At 42.9% G+C, this 24,151-nt stretch overlaps 1 protein-coding gene across 1 annotated transcript in view; it reads left to right on the top strand.

The window, feature by feature from the left end:
* RXFP2 (relaxin family peptide receptor 2) overlaps nucleotides 1–24,151 on the top strand; it is a 198,058-nt gene that overhangs the window by 92,040 nt on the left and 81,867 nt on the right. The window contains exon 2 of the mRNA XM_070380214.1: nucleotides 10,264–10,463. Within this exon, the coding sequence (XP_070236315.1) occupies nucleotides 10,264–10,463 (200 nt within the window). The remainder of the gene's footprint in view (nucleotides 1–10,263; nucleotides 10,464–24,151) is intronic.

The following is a 24,151-nucleotide window of genomic DNA, read 5'->3' as shown; positions in this document are numbered from 1 at the left end:
TAACCCCCTCACTCTTCTCTTCCTAACTTCACTAGCCTTGCAAAGCCAAAACCCTATGTAAGCCCCACTATGCATCTGCTTCCCACCTGCACCCAAGCAGCTCAACAAATGCTCCATCAAATACACAAGCAAGCAGACTCATATCTCCTTAAGTTTATACTGACAACTCAAATGAATATATTTTCTACTATGTGTGCTTGTTCATTCTCCAAAAAAATAATTTCCTGTATTCTCCTTTCTGTTCATTTCTACTCATTACACATGCGCACACACACACAACTCACACACACATAAAAAAAGTATTTCCTTCTTGCTGCAATCTTTGCAATTACCAGCGACCTGGCTTCACACCCTACTAGAAGAAATGCACAATCCGTTAGGCACAGTACTGATTCACTTTACCTGGATGAACCTAGATTAAGAACTTTGCTCTTAGGTACAGTGATGGATCAAGATAGAGAACTTGTTTAATAAAAGCAGAATTACACTTTTTTTGTTTACCTGAGGCTTGTGAATTGAGAACATTATATCTTCAGTAAAAGCAGAATACTTGAGTGTCTTTTAAATCTTCATTAAAATATACTTTTAAATTATTGCTACAAGAGAATATAAACACAAGAGAAGACTCTACACATGGACATCACCAGATGGTTAATACCAAAATCAGATTGATTATATTCTTTGCAGCTGAAGATGGAGAAGTTCTATACAGTCAGCAAAAACAAGACCAGGAGCTGACTGTGGCACAGACCATGAACTCCTTACTGCCAAATTCAGACTTAAACTGAAGAAAGTAGGGAAAACCACTACACCATGCAGGTATGACCTAAATCAAATCCCTTAAAATTATACAGTGGAAGTGACAAATAGATTCAAGGGATTAGATCTGTTAGACAGAATGCCTGAAGAACTATGGACTGAGGTTCCTGACACTGTACAGGAGGCAGGGATCAAGACCATCCCCAAGAAAAAGAAAAGCAAAAAGGCAAAATGGTTGTCTGAGGATGGCTTACAAATAGCTGTGAATAGAAGAGAAGTGAAAAGCAAGGAGAAAAGGAAAGATATACCCATTTGAATGCAGAGTTCCAAGAATAGCAAGGAGAGATTCGAAAGCCTTCCTCAATGATCAATGCAAAGAAATAGAGGAAAACAATAGAATGGGAAAGACTAGAGATCTCTTCAAGAAAATCAGAGATACCAAGGGAACATTTCATGCAAAGATGGGCACAATAAAGGACAGAAATGGTATGGACCTAACAGAAGCAGAAGATATTAAGAAGAGGTGGCAAGAATACACAGAAGAATGATAGCAAAAAAATCTTCATGACCAAGATAACAATGATGGTGTGATCACTCACCTAGAGCCAGACATCCTGGAATTCGAAGTCAAGTGGGCCTTAGAAAGCATCACTATGAACAAAGCTAGTGGAGGTGATGTAATTCTTGTTAAGGTATTTCAAACCCTAAAAGATGATGCTGTGAAAGTGCTACACTGAATATGCCAGCAAATTTGGAAAACTCAGCAGTGGCCACAGGCCTGGGAAAGGTCAGTTTTCATTCCAATCCCAAAGAAAGGCAATGACAAAGAATGCTCAAACTACCGCACAATTGCACCCATCTCACATGCTAGCAAAGTAATGCTGAAAATTCTCCAAGCTAGGCTTCAACAGTATGTGAACCATGAACTTACAAATGTTCAAGCTGGAATTAGAAAAGGCAGAGGAACGAGAAATCAAATTGCCAACATCTGCTGGATCATCAAAAAAGCAAGAAAGTTCCAGAAAAACATCTACTTCTGCTTTACTGACTATGCCAAAGCCATTGCCTGTGTGGACCACAACAAACTGTGGAAAATTCTTCAAGAGATGGGAATATCAGACCATCTGCCTGACTCTTGAGAAATCTGTATGCAGGTCAGGAAGCAACAGTTAGAACGGGACATGGAACAACAGACTGGTTCCAAATAGGAAAAGGAGTACGTCAAGGCCATATATTGTCACCCTGCTTATCTAACTTATGTGCAGGGTACAGCATGAGAAGCGCTGGGCCGGATGAAACACAAGCTGGAATCAAGATTGCTGGGAGAAATATCAATCACCTCAGATATGCAGATGACACCACCCTTATGGCAGAAGGCGAAGAAGAACTAAAGAGCCTCTTAATGAAAGTGAAAGAGGAGAGTGAAAAAGTTGGCTTAAAACTCAACATTCAGAAAACTAAGACGATGGCATCTGATCCCATCACTTCATGGCAAATAGATGGGGAAACAGTGGAAACAGTGACAGACTTTATTTTCGGGGGCTCCATCCAAAATCACTGCAGATGGTGACTGCAGCCATTAAATTAAAAAGACGCTTGCTCCTTGGAAGAAAAGTTATGATCAACTTGATGTAAAGTGAAGTGGCTCAGTCATGTTCAACTCTTTGTGACCCCATGGACTGTAGCATACCAGTATCCTCCATCCAGGGCATTTTCCCAGCAAGAGTACTCTAGTGTGTTGTCATTTCCTTCTCCAGGGGATCTTCCCAACCCAGGGATCAAACCCAGGTCTCCTACATGGCATGCAGACACTTTACTGTCTAAGCCACCAGGGAAGCCCCCTAGACAGCATATTAAAAAGCAGAGACATTACTTTGCCAACAAAGGTCCGTCTAGTCAAAGCTATGGTTTTTCCAGTGGTCATGTATGGATGTGAGAGTTGGACTATAAAGAAAGCTGAGCACCAAAGAATTGATGCTTTTGAACTGTGGTGTTGGAGAAGACTCTTGAGGGTCCCGTGGACAGCAAGGAGATACACCCAGTCCATCCTAAAGGAAATCAGTCCTGAATGTTCATTGGAAAGACTGATGCTGAAGCTGAAACTCCAATACTTTGGCCACCTGATGCAAAGAACTGACTCATTTGAAAAGACCCTGATGCTGGGCAAGATTGAAGGCGGGAGGAGTAGGGGACGACAGAGGATGAGATGGTTGGATGGCATCACTGACTCAATGGACATGAGTTTGAATAAAGTCTGGGAGTTGGCAATGAACAGGGAGGCCTAGTGTGCTGCAGTCCATGGGGTCGCAAAGAGTCAGACACAACTGAGTGACTGAACTGAACTGAACTGTGCTCCTATGTGATTGAATAAAAAGAAATCCAGCATTATCTGAAAGATCAGTGGCAACTAAAGATGACCTTTATGTCCTTTAAAGTTTGTTCTTGGATCGATCTCCTTGATATTTTATGGATGAAGGTACATAGATGCTAATAAGTTGGAGAATAAAACTAATATGCTAGATGAAAAAATGTTGAAAAGATTTAATTTACCAAAACAATGGGCTGAGACAAATAAGATACAATTTAATAAGGATAAATATAAAATCCTTCATTTACCTTTAAAAACAAATCTGTGATATAAAGCAAGATGGACAGCACTGCATTAACAGAAACAAATCCACAGACTAGGGGATCCCCAGGTGGCTCAGCAGGGGACACAGTTTCAATTTCTGGGTTGGGGAGAGCCCCTGGAGGAGGAAATGGCAACCCACTCCAGTATTCTTGCCTGAAGAATCCCATGGACAGAGGAGCCTGGCAGGCTGCAGTCCATAGAGGCTGCAGGGTCAGACACGACTGAGCATGCACATGCATGCACACATGCAATTGCACAGAGTAGTCTTTCATTAACAAAGATATACATTAATCACACAAAAATTTATGTTCATCACAAAGAAAACAATAGACCAACTATCCTAGGCACAGACTAGACCTCAGCTGAAAAACTAGATTTAATTCTGGGGACTTAATTTCAAGAGAAAGTTATAATGTCTACAGTACACCAAATTAAGGGGAGATGGGATAATGAAGAATGAAGAGAAGTGAAAGTCGCTGCCGGGGTCCAGCCCCAGTGGATCCAGGGAATTCGAAGGGGAGATGGCTTCGGCGATCAGGAAACAACAGCTTATTTAAATGTTAATTAAAGATATAAAGAGTGGCCGGGAGGACCAACCTCACATCCAAGGAGCCGTGGCTGCGCGGGCGCAGGAGGGCCTAAAGGAGCTATCCCACATTGAAGGTCAGGAAGGGCGGCGGTGAGGAGATACCCCTCGTCCAAGGTAAGGAGCAATGGCTGCGCTTTGCTGGAGCAGCTGTGAAGAGATATCCCACGCCCAAGGTAAGAGAAACCCGAGTAAGATGGTAGCTGTTGCAAGAGGGCATCAGAGGGCAAACACACTGAAACCATACTCACAGAAAACTAGTCAATCTAATCACACTAGGACGACAGCCTTGTCTAACTCAATGAAACTAAGCCATGCCTGTTGGGCAACCCAAGACAGCCAGGTCGTGGTGGAGAGATTTGACAGAATGTCGTCCACTGGAGAAGGGAATGGCAAACCACTTCAGTATTCTTGCCTTGAGAACCCCATGAACAGTATGAAAAGGCAAAATGATAGGATACTGAAAGAGAAACTCCCCAGGTCAGTAGGTACCCAATATGCTACTGGAGATCATTGGAGAAATAACTCCAGAAAGAATGAAGGGATGGAGCCAAAGCAAAAAGAATACCCAGCTGTGGATGTGACTGGTGATAGAAGCAAGGTCCGATGCTGTAAAGAGCAATATTGCATAGGAACCTGGAATGTCAGGTCCATGAATCAAGGCAGATTGGAAGTGGTCAAACAAGAGATGGCAAGAGTGAATGTCAACATTCTAGGAATCAGCGAACTGAAATGGACTGGAATGGGTGAATTTAACTCAGATGACCATTATATCTACTACTGCGGGCAGGAATCCCTCAGAAGAAATGCAGTGGCCATCATGGTCAACAAAAGAGTCCGAAATGCAGTACCTGGATGCAATCTCAAAAACAACAGAATGATCTCTGTTCGTTTCCAAGGCAAACCATTCAATATCACAGTAATCCAAGTCTGTGCCCCAACCAGTAATGCTGAAGAAGCTGAAGTTGAACGGTTCTATGAACACCTACAAGACCTTTTAGAATTAACACCCAAAAAAGATGTCCTTTCCATTATAGGGGACTGGAATGCAAAAGTAGGAAGTCAAGAAACACCTGGAGTAACAGGCAAATTTGGCCTTGAAATACAGAATGAAGCAGGGCAAAGACTAATAGAGTTTTGCCAAGAAAATTCACTGGTCATAACAAACACCCTCTTCCAACAACACAAGAGAAGACTCTACACATGGACATCACCAGATGGTCAACACCGAAATCAGATTGATTATATTTTTTGCAGCCAAAGATGGAGAAGCTCTATACAGTCAGCAAAAACAAGACCAGGAGCTGACTGTGGCTCAGACCATGAACTCCTTATTGCCAAATTCAGACTTAAATTGAAGAAAGTAGGGAAAACCACTAGACCATTCAGGTATGACCTAAATCAAATCCCTTATGACTATACAGTAGAAGTGAGAAATAGATTTAAGGGCCTAGATCTGATAGATAGAGTGCCTGAACTATGGAATGAGGTTTGTGACATTGTACAGGAGACAGGGATCAAGACCGTCCCCATGGAAAAGAAATGCAAAAAAGCAAAATGGCTGTCTGGGGAGGCCTTACAAATAGCTGTGAAAAGAAGAGAAGTGAAAAGCAAAGGAGCAAAGGAAAGATATAAGCATCTGAATGCAGAGTTCTAAAGAATAGCAAGAAGAGACAAGAAAGCCTTCTTCAGCGATCAATGCAAAGAAATAGAGGAAAACAACAGAATGGGAAAGACTAGGGATCTCTTCAAGAAAATCAGAGATACCAGAGGAACATTTCATGCAAAGATGAGCTCGATAAAGGACAGAAATGGTATGGACCTAACAGAAGCAGAAGATATAAAGAAGAGATGGCAAGAATACACAGAAGAACTGTACAAAAAAGATCTTCATGACCCAGATAATCACGATGGTGTGATCACTGACCTAGAGCCAGACATCCTGGAATGTGAAGTCAAGTGGGCCTTAGAAAGCATCACTATGAACAAAGCTAGTGGAGGTGATGGAATTCCAGTTCAGCTATTCCAAATCCTGAAAGATGATGCTATGAAATTGCTGCACTCAATATGCCAGCAAATTTGGAAAACTCAGCAGTGACCACAGGACTGGAAAAGGTCAGTTTTCATTCCAATCCCAAAGAAAGGTAATGCCAAAGAATGCTCAAACTACCACACAATTGCACTCATCTCACATGCTAGTAAAGTAATGCTCAAAATTCTCCAAGCCAGGCTTCAGCAATATGTGAACCGTGAACTTCCTGATGTTCAAGCTGGTTTTAGAAAAGGCAGAGGAACCAGAGATCAAATTGCCAACATCCGCTGGATCATGGAAAAAGCAAGAGAGTTCCAGAAAACCATCTATTTCTGCTTTATTGACTATGCGAAAGCCTTTAACTGTGCGGATCACAATAAACTGTGGAAAATTCTTCAAGAGATGGGAATACCAGACTACCTGATCTGCCTCTTGAGAAATCTGTATGCAGGTCAGGAAGCAACAGTTAGAATTGGACATGGAACAACAGATTGGTTCCAAATAGGAAAAGGAGTTCATCAAGGCTGTATATTGTCACTCTGTTTATTTAACTTACAAGCAGAGTACATCATGAGAAACGCTGGACTAGAAGAAACACAAACTGGAATCAAGATTGCCGGGAGAAATATCAATAACCTCAGATATGCAGATGACACCACCCTTATGGCAGAAAGTGAAAAGGAACTCAAAAGCCTCTTGATGAAAGTGAAAATGGAGAGTGCAAAAGTTGGCTTAAAGCTCAATATTCAGAAAATGAAGATCATGGCATCCGGTCCCACCACTTCATGGGAAATAGATGGGGAAACAGTGGAAACAGTGTCAGACTTTATTTTTGGGGGCTCCAAAATCACTACAGATGGTGACTGCAGCCATGAAATTAAAAGATGCTTACTCCTTGGAAGGAAAGTTATGACCAACCTAGATAGCATATTCAAAAGCAGAGATATTACTTTGCCAACAAAGGTTCGTCTAGTCAAGGCTATGGTTTTTCCTGTGGTCATGTATGGATGTGAGAGTTGGACTGTGAAGAAAGCTGAGTGCCGAAGAATTGATGCTTTTGAACTGTGGTGCTGGAGAAGACTCTTTTGAGTCCCTTGGACTGCAAGGAGATCCAACCAGTCCATTCTGAAGGAGATCAGCCCTGGGATTTCTTTGGAAGGAATGATGCTAAAGCTGAAACTCCAGTACTTTGGCCACCTCATGCAAAGAGTTGACTCATTGGAAAAGACTCTGATGCTGGGAGGGATTGGGGGCAGGAGGAGAAGGGGACGACAGAGGATGAGATGGCTGGATAGCATCACTGACTCGATGGATGTGAGTCTGAGTGAACTCCGGGAGTTGGTGATGGACCGGAAGGCCTGGCGTGCTGCAATTCATGGGGTTACAAAGAGTCGGACACGACTGAGCGACTGATCTGATCTGATCTGATCAGTGAGGAAATTCAGTGGAGAAAAGAGGATGAAATAAGGATAGCTCAGTGAGGAAATTCAGTGGAGAAAAGAGGCTGAATAATTCAGCCAGAAGGTGAGAGAAAGAACGACATGGGGAGACCAAGTTTCGGTGAACGAGGCCCGCACTTTATTTTCCAATGTAGTTTTTATACCTTAAATTATGCATAGAGGATAATGGGGGAAGGGGTAGAGTCATGCAGTAAGCCAGGCTTTCTTCCTGCAAACTTATCATATGCAAAAGTTCAGGTGATTTGCATCATCTTCTGGCCTGGAGGCCTGTTAACATTTTAAGACCCTTTCTTCAGAAAACTTATTTTTCTCTAAAGGTGATTAGTCAGGCGCCACCCTCTAAAAGCATTAGATAAAGTTGCATTCCTATAGGGCAAAGGTGTGGTGGGCTATAACAAGAAAAAGAATGAACTCAAGGGTCCAAGGTTACAAACATTAAAGCTACTACTTACACCAATTATACTAATCAATACACTGCCAGGGACACAGCAGGTAAGGGATATGGAAACTTAGCAGCAAACATTGGCCCAAAAAGTGAAAAACCCTTCACCAATACAATTTCTAATCAATCTTTTAACTGCTCAAAGGAATCTGTATTTAGACAGTTTAGAACATCTCATGTCTCTCACAGATGGGAGGCTCTGTGCAATCACATGTGGCTGGAAAATCCTATTCAGGCAGGCTAGAGGACTTTCAAAGGAGTTTGTAGGTTGAAACACTGTCACACCCAGGAATTATTAACTGGAGCTGTAAGTTAACTCTTTTTTCAGAGAAAGGTAGTGGGGGACAGCCCCCCATAAAGTCAGAGGTGTAGGTGAGAGCACAAAGCAGAAAGTAGGCAGACTCTGGTTTTGGGGGTAGATGCTCGAGAATTTCCAGGGGGACTCCTGAGGCTCGATCCCGCCTTTTCGTATGCCGAGCCTCCTTCCTCATGACCTTTGTCATGGGCGGAGTTCCTCACGCTGGCTCCCGGCAAGTCGCTCAATCAGACTATACAGTCCATGGGCTTCTCTAGGCCAGAATATTGGGGTGGGTAGCCTTTCCTTTCCCCAGGGGATCGTCCCAACCTAGGGATCGAACCCAGGTCTCTCACATTGCAGGCAGATTCTTCACCAGCTGAGCCACAAGGGAAGACCAAGAGTACTGGAGTGGGTGGCCTATCCCTTCTCCACCGGATCTTCCTGACCCAGGAATTGAACTGGGGTCTCCTGCATTGCAGGGAGATTCTTTACCAACTGAGCCATCAGAGAAGCCCATGGAGAACTTCATGAAACACCTCTCTGAGAGCTATATGGGTGGGTCCTGTACTGACTGCAGGGCAAATCCAAGGCTGTCTGGCATAGGGGAGTCTGAAGTCCTTAATAAGCAAGCTCATATCGAAGCTTCGTCAGTGATGCACCTTTTAAACTTTAGTGAGTTCCTCTCATCTCCAAACCTCAGTTAACTTCATTTACCAAAAAAATAAAAATTACGAGATAATCTTATTAACAACTGCCTCACTAAAATGTATGAAAACCAAATGAGATAATCCATTTAAAGCAATTTGCCCATTCCTGTGAGCATGCTAAGTTGCTTCAGTTGTGTCTGACTCTCAGCGACCCCAAGGACCATAGCCCACCAGGCTCCTGTGTCCATAGAATTCTCCAGGTAAGAATACTGGAGTGGGTTTCCATGCCCTCCTTCAGAGAATCTTTCACACCCAGGAATGGAACCTGCATCTCTTTATGTCTCCTGCCCTGGCAGGCAGGTTCTTTACCACTAGCGCCACCTGGGAAGCCCTGGCCCATTCCTAGTAATAAATGTTAAATAAACATTTGTTCTTGGGCAAGGGAAGAGCTGGCAGAACTGGTAGAACAATAGAGTTCAAAGTTGGTGCTTTCAAAGTTCAGTTACTTTTTATGTTCAGAAAATATTGCTCTATTTTATCAGTTAATTTGGGAGGGTTTTGTTGTCGGTTTTTCTTTTGTATGTCTTTATTAAATTTGTTAAAATACTGCTTCTGTTGTTTATGCTCTGATTTTTTGGCCACTACGCACGGGGGGATCTTGGTTCCCTGACCAGGGATTGAACCCCCTGCATTGGAAGAAGAAGCCCTAACCACAGGACTGCGGGGGAAGGCCTTATTCTTTTTCTCTAATGCAGAAGATCTGATCCTAGTTAGGGGGAAAAGTTGAAAAGAACAGTGTGTTGCTGAGCCAGAGAGCAGAGGGAGAGAAGCATCTGAAAGCATCAGGTGTATAGTACCCAGAACCACGAAGCGGTGACAAACACATGGGGCGTGGGGGACATCGTCAGGCACTGCTTGGTTTCTGTCCCCCAGGGCCTCTTCTGGAAACTTCTGCTTCCATCTGGAGGACATGGTTTTGTCTTTATGAGCGTGGGGTGTCCTTACCTGCCGCACGACAGGGACTGCATTTTGAGCTTGGGGACAGAATGTGACATCTGGGGGAGAAACTCAAAGTGGCCCTTTGACTTGAGCCCCGGCCGAGCCAAGAGCTTTCCGTATGACCGCTGCAGGACACGCCTCAGTAACTTACCAGTGCAACAAATACGGAGCTTCTGTCATCAACCCTCTGGAGCTGGGCCACAACCAGGGGCCTTCTGCCCTGTGCCTGCTCTCACCAATGGAATGAGACTAAGTTCGGTTCCAAAGGCAAGGAAAGCGTTCTCCTCAGATCAAAGAGTGAAGACGGTCGAGCTTCCGCTCCAGAGAAGGTGTTCTCGCCACCCACCACTGGCAGTTGCTTAGTTTATGGCGACCTCTACCGCCCGCAGGGGAGGGGTAGTTTTGCAGAGGCGCGCAGGCGCAGCTGTACCGCTCAAGCTCCTGTCAGGAGGCGGCGCAGCCTCTCTGCACCGCCTCCGCCATCTTGGATGGAGTTAAGTGCACAGTGTCTGTACAGGAGCCCGAAGCTGAGGCCGCCGTGCAGCTGTTTGGCACCAGGAACGCAGGTCAGAAGGGCCTGGGCGTGAGACCTCTACTCGCGGCACCCTGTGAGGCAGTGAAACTAGGCTCAGCATAACGGAAAAGGAAAAAATGATTAAACTTTATTTGTTGTTGTTGTTCAGCCAGTACGTTGTGTCTGACTTTTTGCGACCCCATGAACTACAGCACTCAAGGTTCCCAGGCTCCTTTCACTGCCTCCCAGAGTTTGCTCAAATTCATGTCCATTGAGTCGGTGATGCCTCTAACCATCTCATCCTCAGCTGCCCCCTTCTCCTGCCCTCAGTCTCTCCCAGCATCAGGGTCTTTTCCAATGAGTCGGCTCTTCAACATCAGATGGTCAAAGCGTTGGACCTTCCGCTTCAGCATCAGTCCTTCCAATGAATATTCAGGTTGATTTCCTTTAGGATTGACTGGTTTGATCTCCTTGCAATCCAGAGAACTCTCAAGAGTATTTTCCAACACCACAGTTCAAAAGCATCAATTCTTCCCCACTCAGCCTTCTTTATAAACACTTTTGTTAGCTACATTCTATTTTTACTTCCTGGTAATTGTGAATGGGCTTTGCTGGTGTCATCCGAGCTACATCCCTCCTGCTGATGTTAATTATGTTCAGTTAAGTCGCTCAGTCGTGTCCGACTCTCTGACCCCATGAACCGCAGCACACCAGGCCTCTCTCTCCATCACCAACTCCTGGAGTCCACCCAAACCCATATCCATTGAGTCGGTGATGCCATCCAACCATCTAATCTTCTGTTGTCCCCTTCTCCTCCTGCCCTCAATCTTTCCCAGCATCAGGGTCTTTTCAAATGAATCAGCTCTCTGCATCAGGTGGCCAAAGTATTGGAGTTTCTCATGCTCTTTTTAGACTTGCTCTGTGGGAGAAAGAGAAGTGCTAGACACTCCTTCAGGAAGAGCCCAGCCTGCAAAGCTAGCTGACACCTGTCTGTGGTCCCCAGGACCTCCTCTGAAGGGCTTCTGGGCACCTTTCCACTCTCCCTTGTGTCTTCAGCTTCCCACTGTCTGTTTCAAAAGTGCCTTTCCTGCCTTCTTCCGCCTCCGGCCCACATCACTCACACCATTCTGTCCTTCAGAATCAAGCTTCTCCAGAGAGTGGTCCTCACGGTGCAGTAGATGCAGTAGCATGGACTGTGTAGTGTTTTTCAGGTGGATGGTGATATACATTTATCACTGTGTTTCATGCTTGAAAAAGATGAATTGTGAAGTGGACTACTGGGTTCATGAGTTACCTAAAATGCTTTTTTTTTTAATATTTAAATATTTATTTATTTGGCTGTGCCTGGTCATAGATATGGCAGGTGGGATTTTTTTTTTTTTTTTCAAGTTGTGCCATTTCCACATGTGGGATTTAGTTCCCTGGCCAGTGATAGAACTTGGGCCCCCATATGTTTCAAGCACACTGTCTTAGCCACTGGACCACCAGGGGAGTCCTCCTGATGTGCTTTTGAAAGTATCAAATAAGCCAAAGGAAACAGAGTGGTCCCATGAGTTGCTGTTGTTTTGTTACCTGGTCCTTTCTTATCCCCTGGAATGTGGCCCTCTCCCCACCACGCCACTGAAACTGCTCTACCAATGTGACCAGTGCCCTTTGGGGTCTGTGCTTGCTTCGCTGGAATTCTCTGCCGTGTTCGATGGAATTAAGGCTCCAGGACTCTTGGCACCCTTTCTTATTTTCTGGACAAACTCTCTCCTTCCTAGTTGGCCTCTTCATCTTTTCCCCCAGAATCTCTTTTTTCCTACTTAACCACCTGTCACCGACCTTATGTGCAGCCACTGAAGAAGCTCATCTGCTTGCCTGTGAAGAGGTGCAGTGGTGGGAAAGGGTGAGCAGCAGGGCTTAGAAAGGGAACTGGCTGGAGCAGGGCTGGAAATTCTCCTTCCCAAGGCTGCCGTTCCCTCTGTGAGGACAGGAAAGTGGAAGCAGTGAGTACAGCTGACCCCCCTAACTAGGGGTTACAGGCACCAACCCTCTGGTCAGTGGAACATTCAAGTGTAACTTTACAGTCAGTCCTCTATGTCCGTGGTTCTGCATCCATGGATTCCCCCAGCCCCTGTACTGTAGTACTCTAGTACTACATGTACAGTACATGTAGTACTCTAGTACATATTTATTGGGGGGAGGGGAAATAGTGTATATATGGGCCCTTGCAGTTCACATCTATGTTGTTCAAGGGTCAACTGTATATAAAATGTGTGGTATATGTTGCTTTTTGATAACTGAATAGAGTCTGAGACTTCCAGATCTCAAAAAATGTAGGCAGGAAGGCATAGAAGGCATAGAAGGGGAAGAGACTTTACAAGTATAAACATGTGGACATGGCTTGAGAGGAGGCCTCAGCCTCCTCAGGGGTCTTATCCCCCAAAGCAGGCTGGAGTCAGCCTTTTCTGCACCATGACAAAACAACCATGTCTTAGTTTATTAAAAAGTCAACTGAGTGCCTGCAAGAGACGCCCTGACTCTTCTCTCCAGATAAACGACCCAGTGTAGAATGGAAGCAGGAGATTGTCTCTTCCCTTCCTCCTGCTCCTACCTTAAGCTCAGAACAAACAATCAGTTTTCAATTTTTCTTTCCTGCCCAACCCCTCCAATCTCCAGATTGAAATCAGTGGGAGAAGGTGCATGCATCAGGTCATTTCACAGGGAGAGAAGCAGGCAGGAGAGAACACGGCGGGAAATGCTTCTTTTAAATAAAAATGCCGGTCTAGTCTCTAGCTTTCCTACCTGAGGCCTCTACTCCTGTCTTGTGAGGTCTGAAAAGGACTGAGGACTGAGAGGCAGGGTAGAAGGATAAAGGAATCTATGTTTGCATGGTTCCAGAAGTCCATCCTGAGGGTCCACTCAATCAGTGGCCTGTCTCCAGGGCCTGCTCCTCTCCCTTCACCAGGTAATTCCCACCCTCTCCAGAGGCCAGCCCAGGCTGTGCTGTGTTGCTCTGCCTGAGTGTGGACTTAGGCACACTTGAGGACTCAACTAATGCTTGATGGCAATTAATGGAAGACTTGCAAAACAGCAAGTGGAATTTGAAGTAGAAATAAGATGAACGTCTTGGCCCGTTTGGACAGTTATAACAGAACACCACAAACTGAGTGACTTCAAATTTCTCACAGTTCTGGAGTCTGGGAATCCTAGATCAGGGTATCTGGTTAGAGCCCACTGCCTGGTTTGCAGACGGCTGTCAGAGACACACAAACATTCATTCTGTAGCTATGACTCTTTTTCTCAGTGTCTGCATGTTCCAGACCCTCCAAATGGTCCTTGTAGTTACATCTTTTCTCTGACCCTGGCATGATGCTAAATCTTGCCCCTTACATGGGCAGTGGGCATCTCCTTGACAAATGTCCCTCCTGCACAGTGTCTAGCTTCTGACATTTGGAAATGGACAAAGACTTCCTGATAGATACAAGAGTTGGATAAATGGAGAGATTCGCTGTGTTCTCGGGTGGGAATACTGAATCGTTTAAAGATAATGACCCTATTATTTTAAAGGGTTAACATAATTACAATTTTAAAATTCCAACAGATTTTTGGAACTTTATAAATTGATTTGATTGCGAATTATTGAAAAAATAGACAGGCAAAAATTGCTTGAAAAAGATGAATTATGAAACGAACTACTGAGTTTCAAAATCCCTTTTAGAGAAAGCTAGTGATGATGAGGATGACAAACTATCATTTGTTGAGAGCTTGTGATGTGCTGGGCATTATGCTAACCACTTTGTGCAAATTATTTTTTTTCTGTTCTAACTGTAGTGCTGTGAAATAGGCACTGTTATTACCCATATTTTACGGATGAAGTGACAGAATGAAAGTGGTTGTTCAAGATCAATAACTTGTTCAAGATCAAACAGCTAATCCGGGTCTGCCTGATTCCTAGGCTTATCGCTTCACTCCTCTTCACCGACATGGAACCCACATGCTGCTGATTAAAGAGCAGGCAGATGGAGCAGTAGAATAGAACAGAGTGCTCAGGGTAATTTTCTTAAAAATTATGAAATAAGACACAAGGAAAACATGTATGAAAGTAACCAGGCAAAAATTTAAGCCTATATTGTTACAAACACATACACATAGTATACATACAAGTGAAGGCTTAAAAAACCAAAATGGCAGCAGATATAACAAAGAGTTGGAAAGGGGTCAAAGTTAGAATTGCAGTCCATAGCTGGAAAAGAAAAGCAAGTGCAAGCAGAAGGGAGTCAAGGGTGAAAGAAAGTCCAGAAACACTTGGAATCAATTTCTAACTCAGTATCAGCTGCCCTTTTGACCCATGTGGCTGAATGCATCGAAGATAAACCAGAAGATATGTGAGAAGTCATATTAAAACAGTAGCCACTCGTTCTTACCCACTAAACTATCTCCCCTTCTAGGGTTCCACAGCCCCAACCCAGAACAGAGGAGCAACCCCCAAAGGATTGCCATCCTCATGTGTGAATGTGCTCAGTCCCTCAGTCATGTCCAACTCTTTGTGACCATATGGATTATAGCTCGCCAGACTCTTCTGTCCATGGGATTTCCCAGGCAAAAATTCTGGAGTGGGTTGCCATTTCCTTCTCCAAGGGATCTTCCCAACCCAGGGAGAGAACTGGTGTCCCCTGCATTTGGAAAAATTATCCTTTAACTTTGTCACATTATTATTATATATAATATATTTATATTATTATTGTCACTTATCCTTTAACAAATTATTGTTATTCGCCCTTTGACAGACTATGGTATATTTATCCAGTGATTTTCCTTTATTCAACTTACGGAGAAGTTGTGTGTTTGTTCAGCGTCAGGATCTGAAGAGGTTTTGTTTTGTTTTTGAGACTGAAGTGTTGTTCTACATGGTGAGGCCTGAGCCCCGGCATGGCTTGGGGATGGAGCAGTCTCTTGGTCTGGTGTGCAGGCTCTTAGTCCAGGAGGACAGGTCTGACTTGACCCAGCCACCCTCTGGAGGGTAATGACGTGGGCTCCAATGGTTGGCTTTTGCTGCTGTCCAGGGTGTGGCTAGGGCAGCCTGACCACTGTCAGCACAGCCCCACTATCAGCACCTCTTAAGCGGGTATCACCTCTGCATCCCACGTGCTGATTGATGGCCGGCCTTCTTTCTTCTGATGTCTGAGATTTCCCAGGGCTCTTTGGGTATCCTGTGTACCCATTTCCTGGGTGAGATCTCTCCACTGCTTGTGTTGATGTGGGGGCAGTTTGCTCGCATTACAGCTATACAGTCTAAAAACGACTAAGTATTTTCCACTTGTTCACAGTGACGTCCCTAATTTTTCAGGGCTGGTAGAGGAGTTCCTCTTTAAAAAATAATAATTCTTTACCACTTTCAGTGGGATTGGGGAAAAAACAAGGCAAATCAGTGAATCAAATAATTGTCAATCTCATTGTTTCTAAGGTTTAACTTGTGTAAATAGCAATGATATCACCTTCGTATGTGTATGATTTTTTTTTTTTTTGGCTGCTGTTCCCTGTGTGGCTAATACTGTGTGACCATGATCAGCAGGAGCCCACTGTTGACCGATGTTAGTGAATATAGGAGTAAAATTGGAGCAAAATCTCCCTAGTCCCATAGTGGAATTACTGGTCCATGTATATTGTCATATTTATGTCTCTTAATACGTAATTGCTAAATTGCTTTTTCTGAAAGGTCAGTTCCTTTTCCAGTGCCTTCAGTGACAGATGAAGATGTGAAATGTCAAGACTAGTTTATCGTGAACATTTTTCCTCCCTAATTTGGTAGCTAAAATAGTACCCACTGCTTATTTTAATTTGTACTTCTTTTATTCTTTTGAGGAAGAGTCTGTTACCTTCACATTAGCTGCAAGGATGCTAGCAAGCTCCCCTGCTTGCTGGTTTCACCTGTTCCATTTTATTAAATAGCTTCAGTTCTCTTGGGTGATGGAAACCTGGTGTCCACTGTGACAGATCTGAAGATCTGATATTTTTCCTCCAGTCGATTCTTATTCATATTTTTCAAGTCAACGGAAACCTGTGTTTCTCCCATTTCTTACCTCATGTGACTGCTGTCGCTCTGTTTCCTTTTCTCCATTTCCCTAACACACTCTTCATACCAGGGGCAGCAAAAGGAGGGGTGGACGTTTGCAAGGAAACAAAACATCTCAGCATGGCAAACAACCTAAAGATTCGATGTAAACCATCTCCATCATAAAGGGGCACAGCCACTCCTCCTCCTGGAAACGTGTCTCTGGTCCCTTGCATTCTTGGATGCTGGCTTCCTTCATCTGGCTGGCCTGTCTCTTCCTGACCACACCTCGTCCACTTCCCCTTCTAGAGCCCTCAGTCTGGGCTGGGCTCCTTGCCTTGTGTTTCTCTGAGGCTTATAGTCCCCTTCTACTACTCACTTCTATTTGGCCGTATAGATTATTATTGTAATATAATAAAATATTGAGTCCCCTTCTACTCACTTCTACTTGGCCATATAGATTATCATTGTAATATAATAAAATATTATTATATTTTAATAAGCTAGAATGACCCATTTAGTGCTTACCTAAGCAAAATGCAATTTCCTCTCCCTAGTAACTATGCCAATCACTTTTAACCATTATTTTTTTTTCACCCTTTTCCTCCAGTCATATTTCCTTTTGTCTGTTTTCCGGTCAGGCTCTTCACTTGTTTATCTACTGATGTCTTAACGTTTCTCTGATTGCTTAATACCCTTTTTTTGTTCACTTAAAGATTCCTGAATTAAGAAAAATATTATAATTAACAGATGTTCTCTCCACAATAAACAGAAGGTACTATTTCTTAGTTTCCAAAGGAAATTACTTTTTCATAGAAGAATCAATAAATCTTTCAAAATATTATTACATATATGGCTTCAAGCTACAGAAACTCAAATCTCATTATATATATATATATATATATATATATATATATATCAGAAGAAATTTTCCATAGTTGTGTTTATTTATCTCTGGCTGATCTTGGTAATCAATACCACATTGTTACCCATAAAAAGTACAATAAATAGTCAACATCTGAACTTTAATAGGCAAAACAAACATCTTTGTTTTGGTTATTAGATGTATGTTATTTTATTTTGAACCTTATTCTGAATAATTTGAAAATCATCTAATTTTAGAAACTTCTCTGTAAAACTCAAATCTTTGGCTGTATCTTTCCAGAAGTTACCTCATCTTGATGTTTATTGTATCTCAGATGAAAAGAGGTAGATTTTTAGAAAATGCAGTTCATTGTTATTGTTGTAGTTCATTCGTTAAGTCGTGTCCAACTCTGCAACCCATGGACTACAGCATGCCAGGCTTCCCTGTCCTTCACTATCTCCTGGAGTTTGCTCAAATTCATGTCCATTGTGTCGAGGATGCCATCCAACCATCTCATCATCTGTCACCTCCTTCTCATCCTGCCCTCAATCTTTCCCAGCATCAGGTTCTTTAGCAGTTGAGTCAGCTCTTCACATCAGGTGGTCAAAGTATTGGAGCTTCAGCTTCACCATCAGTCCTTCCAATGAATATTCAGGACTGATTTCCTTTAGAATTGACTGGTTTGATCTCCTTGCTGTCCAAGGTACTCTCAAGAGTCTTCTCTAACACCATAGTTCGAAAGCATCAATTCTTTGGCCCTCAGCCTTCTGTATGGTTCAACTCTCACATCCGTACTTGACTATTGGAAAAGCCATAGCTTTGACTTAGACAGACCTTTGTTGGCAAAGTGGTTTCTCTGCTTTTTACGCTGTCTAGATTTGTCATAACTTTTCTTCCAAGGAGGAAACATTTTATAATTTCATGACTGCAGTCATACTGTCCACAGTGATTTTGGAGCCCAAGAGAAGAAAATATGTCACTGTTTCCACTTTTCATAGCCAGTGCAAATTAATAATAAATGCTCATACCCTTTGCCAGCATTTCTCAAATATACATACAGTGACCCTTTGAAGAAAGCAAAAAAAAATTAAGAAAAAAAAAAATTAAGAATGATACACAAAGGCAGACTATAAAGAATCAATGGGGAATTAAAATAAATAGTAGATAAGTGCCATAAATATAAATATTTAAATATATTTTACAAATAAAAAATCAAATCAAAATAAAGGGGTTGTCATAGCAAGAACTTGAAGGTGGAAGTAATTCTCTGCCACCAGATCTCTGTGACTATTAGCAGGCTGCAGAAGAATAAGGAGGCTTCACATGCCATCTCCGAATGGGGGTTAATGAATTCCAGCCTTTTCTGGAGAGGTCCCTCCCACCATCCTAGGCAGAAGATTCACCAACTGACTGTTCTTTATGTGACTCTATCCAGCAGACAGCCTGCCAAAATACAGCAAACCTCTTACCTGTCAAACCTTTCAGCTCCTTGCTTCTGCCCGTATGTACAGGAGTAATTCATATAAACTGAACAGACCTGCCGAATATCTGCAAGAACTTTGACGTGCTTGGAAGGAAACGATAGATCTTAAAAATATAGGTAGTATATTCATGTTTTCTTTAACTTTCATTCAAAGTGAAGAGAAGAGCGATAAGATAGAAGTGAAAACTTGTTTTTATGGCTGCTGTCAGGGAAAGGGATTTGCTAAACATGCGCTCCACCACCACACACTACACTGAACTGTGTACGAGTTTGCTTTTCTAGATTACAGCTCAAACTTTCCAAACAATGGGTCTTAATAAAGGACAGAATGATTATCCTGAAGACCAGGGAAAAAAGCATTTTTCCCCGCTTTCATCCAAATATACAAAGGCTAATTATGTGATTAGGAATGCTCATGAATCAATTTGGATAAATTATTTTTGTAAAGTTTGGTATTTGGAGCCATACTAACTTGTGAGAAGATAAATAGAAGTGTAATTAGTATTCTTATTGTTGGTGAATATATTCTTTGTTTCTGAGCCTGCAACAAAGGATGTTGAGATCCCAGCACCCACTGTATCATCTCCCACATCTTGGTCTTTGCCAGGTCAATGGGTGGCTTTTCCTCTCTTGCTGAGTATATAATGTTGTGGTTGGGGGGGAATGTCAGGTGTGGGAGGCACACAGAAACCAGAACAGGTTTGTCTCCTGCTGTCTTTAGCACCTAGTACAGTTCCAGGATCTACTTTCTATGGATACGGTGAGGATGAGTGGAATAATGGGAAGAATTATATAACATTGTGGAAAATAAAACCCTATTTCAGGGGCCAGATGAGATGGTTTCAAATTCCTTCACTTCCTAACATTACAACTTAACAACAATCACTTAACCTTTCTGTACCTCCAGTTCTTCAGCTGCAAAATAAGAATGCTCATAATAGTCTCTTGTTTTGAAATGTTGCCTCCATGCCAAAAAATAGAATAAGTCCAAATTCCTTATCAGTACATATAAACTTCATATTTTGGCCTCAGACTAACCACCGCTGGCTCTTAAAACCTCCTAATGCACCTTCTTCTCCTAGCATATAACCTATTCCTGTAGGACCATAGGGTAGAGGAGGATCCCTTAATAACGTGCCTGTTAGACAAGGTTGCTCTTTATCTTTCTGCCTTATAAACTCCTTCTCACTCTTACTGTTGTTGTTCAGTTGCTAAGTCATGGCTGACTCTTTGCAACCCCTTCACTCTTAAATTTCTCTCAAAATCTCTTCACATTTCTGATGTCTCTGCTTCATGGGAATGAGATGGATCCACTCCTCTGAGTGCACAGTGAACTCTGAGTTTCCTGCTCTCTACCAAACATCTGTTTTATGCTCTTTTTGCTTTAACTTGTAAGCATCTTGAGAGCAAAATATGTTTAATTTATCTTGTCTACCATCTCTGGCACTGTAATGGTACATAATGGGCTATTATTTAGTGTTGAGTGAATTAAGTTCTTCCATGTGTATTTTTTAACATGTTTTCTTAAAAGTTAAACAACGTGACAAATAGTCTTATATAAGAGTTTATATAGTAGCTCAGTTTGATCAATGAATGAAGTGAATGAACCTTCTTACTATTGAACATCTTCGCTGATGTTCAGTTCTGTACCTTGAGGCAGGTTGATTCTAACTTAGCTCATAGAGGAAGAGACACAAAAAGCCAGTAAACATATGAAGGAAAAGGTTCAACTGAACTAACAAAGAAGTTAAAGTATAACAACAAGATACAAAAAGAAAATCCAATAGAATAACTGAAAAAAAATTAAAGATATATAATTCTGGCTAAGGTGCTGTGAAGCAAACTCTTATACATTGCAGGTGGGAATACTGTTCTAACATTTCTGTAAAGCAATCTGATAATATGCATAAAGAGTCTTACAAATCTTATCTGTTCTGCATAGGCAACTTCTAAGAATCTCTCACAGGGAAATAAATAGAAGTCATGACAAAATACTGTGCCTGTAGGTACTCTGCATATAATAACAAAATTTGGAAACAATCCAACTGGAAAGAGTTAAGCAAGTTATAATATGTCCATGCAAGAAATGTTATGTAGCTACTGAAAATTATGACTATCTAGAGTCAGTAATACTGTTGAGAAATGTTGAGGATTACTAGGGCATCATGAACTTTAGCACGAGGATGATGGCGCATAAGCAGTCTGTAATGGCAACAGCACTTCTGTTTGGTATCTTTTATTTTTTTCTGTACTACATTTTTCCTGTCTAGTTTCAGTTTTCTTTAATGAGCAAATATTTTGTTTAAAAATTAAAGCATTAGTTTAAAATTAAAAAAAAAACTGAGCTTATCAGAGAGCTGCAATCATGGCCTTAAGTCATTTCTTCCATAAATGGATCCTCTAGCCATCTCCCCTTTAAGAGCACCCCTCAGGGAAGGGCTCACTAACATTTAAGCTGAACTTTGAAGAATCAGAAGGAGTTTGTTAGGCGAGAAGGTAAAAAGGCATTCCAGGCAAGGGAATGAATGGCCTTGGCACAGGAGATGGGATATCTTTTGAGATCAGTCTTTAGGTATTGCAGAGTGGGGTATGAGAGATGGGTCTGGTATTGACAACAGGTTCATGGAATATAGGGCACTGGGGTCTGTGCTATGGAGTTTGGACTTAAGCCTGCTGTTCGAGACAAGCCTGAGGAGTTCTGCTCCTATGTACATACCCAGCTAAGTTGCACACATACGCTCACCAAAAGACACAACTGTGGATGTCCATGGAGCGCCTGTTTGCAGTGGTCACAAACTGAAACGGTCCAGCCAGTCACATGTGAGGGATGATGGATGAATCTTGATGTAGTCTTCAGTAGTGGAAAACAGCGAGACTGGATGAGGTTTAGTTGCAAAATGTAATTGAACTGTGCAGTTTTGGTGTTGAGTGAGGGAGGCTACTCACATAGGGGAATACGTGTGTGATTCCACGGAATTCTGTGTGCGGAGAAAAAGAACAGGTCAAAGACATGTATGCTCTTGGAAGTCACCATGGTGATTGCCCTTGTGGCAGGGGGCAGTGCTAGGAGGGAGACACTAAGAGGGGCTGTCTCTGGTGCAGTGTGCAGTTTCATAAGCTGTGTTTGCAGATCACAATATGATCTGTGTTTGCATCCACTATGTGAAAATATATTCAGCCATACAATTAAGATTTGCATACTTTTCTGCATGTCACATTTCCACAGTATTTACAAAAATAAAATACAGTAAAATAAAATCAACTCTGGAATAACTTTCCTTTCCTGCTTCTCCGCTGCAGCATATGTAGTTGGAAGCCCTTGCTTTCTGACTGTCAAGGTCTGGAGGAGCCTTCTGCCTTCCTAGCTCCCTTTGTAGTCAGTCAAAGACCCCAACCACTCAGGGGTCCAAATGATTGCTCTGACATCTACTTAATCAATATATTAGCATGGGGAGGAAAGTGCTCAAGTTTACCTTAGACCTGAGATGATGACTGGTCTAATCCAGGAAAATCTACAGCTGCTTATCTGATTTTAGACTTCCTCGTTCATACAGATTTTGACTCTGTCCCTGAGGATTGATACTGTGACGAATCGCACCCCTAACACAGTCCAAATTACAGTGCCTGGGGTTCATCATCAGGCCAGACTTCTATATATATTGCCAAGTAATCCAGATGTTTTTTTCCTATTTCAGTTTAAAAGTTGTAATGTTTTCTACATACATATTCATAATGGATTCCGTTTCAAGCAGAAATTATGGACCAGCCTCTGCAAGGTGGTTGGAGAATATCTTACCCAGAAAGGAAATACATTAAGGTCATGAAAGCCCTTTGGAGCATCCAAGTCTTGGCTCCGTTTTTTGGACTTCCTTCCACTTTCCAGAATCCTTCTTCAGATATTTTCTTTAGATAAGGTGGCCTGTGATGACCTCAGCACACCCTGATGGTTCCTCCAGATAATATGTCCTCAACACAGAGGAGCCATGTGGTTTATTGAGAGCACATGTTCCCCACTGTCATCACTCAAGCTGCTGGCCGCTCTGTGTGCCAAAGCCACAGGCAATGCCAAAGCTGTTGAGTCAGAGAAATTGCTCCCCAATATCAACATGCCAACTCTCCTCTCAATAATATATGCTGCTAAGTTGCTTCAGTCGTGTCTGACTCTATGCGACCCCATAGACGGCAGCCCACCAGGCTCCCCCATCCCTGGGATTCTCCAGGCAAGAACACTGGAGTGGGTTGCCATTTCCTTCTCCAACGCATGAAAGTGAAAAGTGAAAGTGAAGTCGCTCAGTCGTGTCTGACTCTTAGCGATCCCATGGACTGCAGCCTACCAGGCTCCTCCATCCATGGGATTTTCCAGGCAAGAATACTGGAAAGGGGTTCCATTGCCTTCTGCGCTCAATAATATAAAGAGGTCTTCATTTGCTCATGAATTCATTCACTCAGCCCCTCCAACATTTCTTGAACGTCTACTGTAGCCAAGCATGTAGCAGTAGGTATTGAGGATAGATAATGAAGAAAATGGTCACAAACCTTGGCCTTGAGGAACTTCCATTCTAAAGAGACAAGACTGGCAACAAAGAGGCAGACATGTGAAAGGATTGTGGGTGGAGAGAGGGCTGGGAAAAGAAAGCAGAGAGAGGGGAGATGGCAGGTGGACCTGGATATTTTGGGTAACCCAGTCAGCGGGGCCTCTCTGAGTATGGACCTCAGTGAAGGGAGCTTTAACCCCACCAAGATCCAGGGAAAGAGCATTCTGTGAAGGGAAACAGCCAGAGAGATGTGCACCAAGAAAAAGAATCAGCTTTGCTCATTCACCATGGAGCCCAGATAACTGGCTTTAAATATCTGCCAAAGAAGAGTCAAAGCCTGGTTTAACTGGTACAAAGCAAGCAAGTCCTTAGGGACTTCCCAGGTGGCTCAGTGGTAGAGAACCCACCTGCCAATGCAAGAGAGGCAGGTTTGATCCCTGGATTGGGTTCCTCAAGAAGGAAATGGCAATCCACTCCACTATTCTTGCTTGAGAAATCCCATGGACAGAGGAACCTGGTGGGCTGCAGTTCATGGGGTACCATAAAGTCAGACAGGACTTAGTGACTAAACAATAACAAGCAAGTCCTTTCCTGCTTCTCCTGTTTTTCTGTGGCTTCCACTTATACCTTGGAGGGGTCAGAGGCCATACCAGGTATGTAGAGGTACAAAAATACATTCTAGACAATGAAATAGAGAAGAAGTTGGTGGGTGATGTCCTACAAAGCATGACCTGGCAGTGCGTGCTTCCTCTCTCTGCTGCTCTTATGGGCTGAACTGTCTGTCCCACCCCACCCCCATTCATATGTTGAGGCTTTAACCCCCAGCACCTCAGAACGTGACTATTTGGAGACAGGGCCTTTA

Source organism: Bos mutus, chromosome 12, assembly GCF_027580195.1.
Source record: "Bos mutus isolate GX-2022 chromosome 12, NWIPB_WYAK_1.1, whole genome shotgun sequence".
Classification (NCBI taxonomy): domain Eukaryota; kingdom Metazoa; phylum Chordata; class Mammalia; order Artiodactyla; family Bovidae; genus Bos; species Bos mutus.
This window is presented reverse-complemented; position numbering and strand designations above follow the sequence as displayed.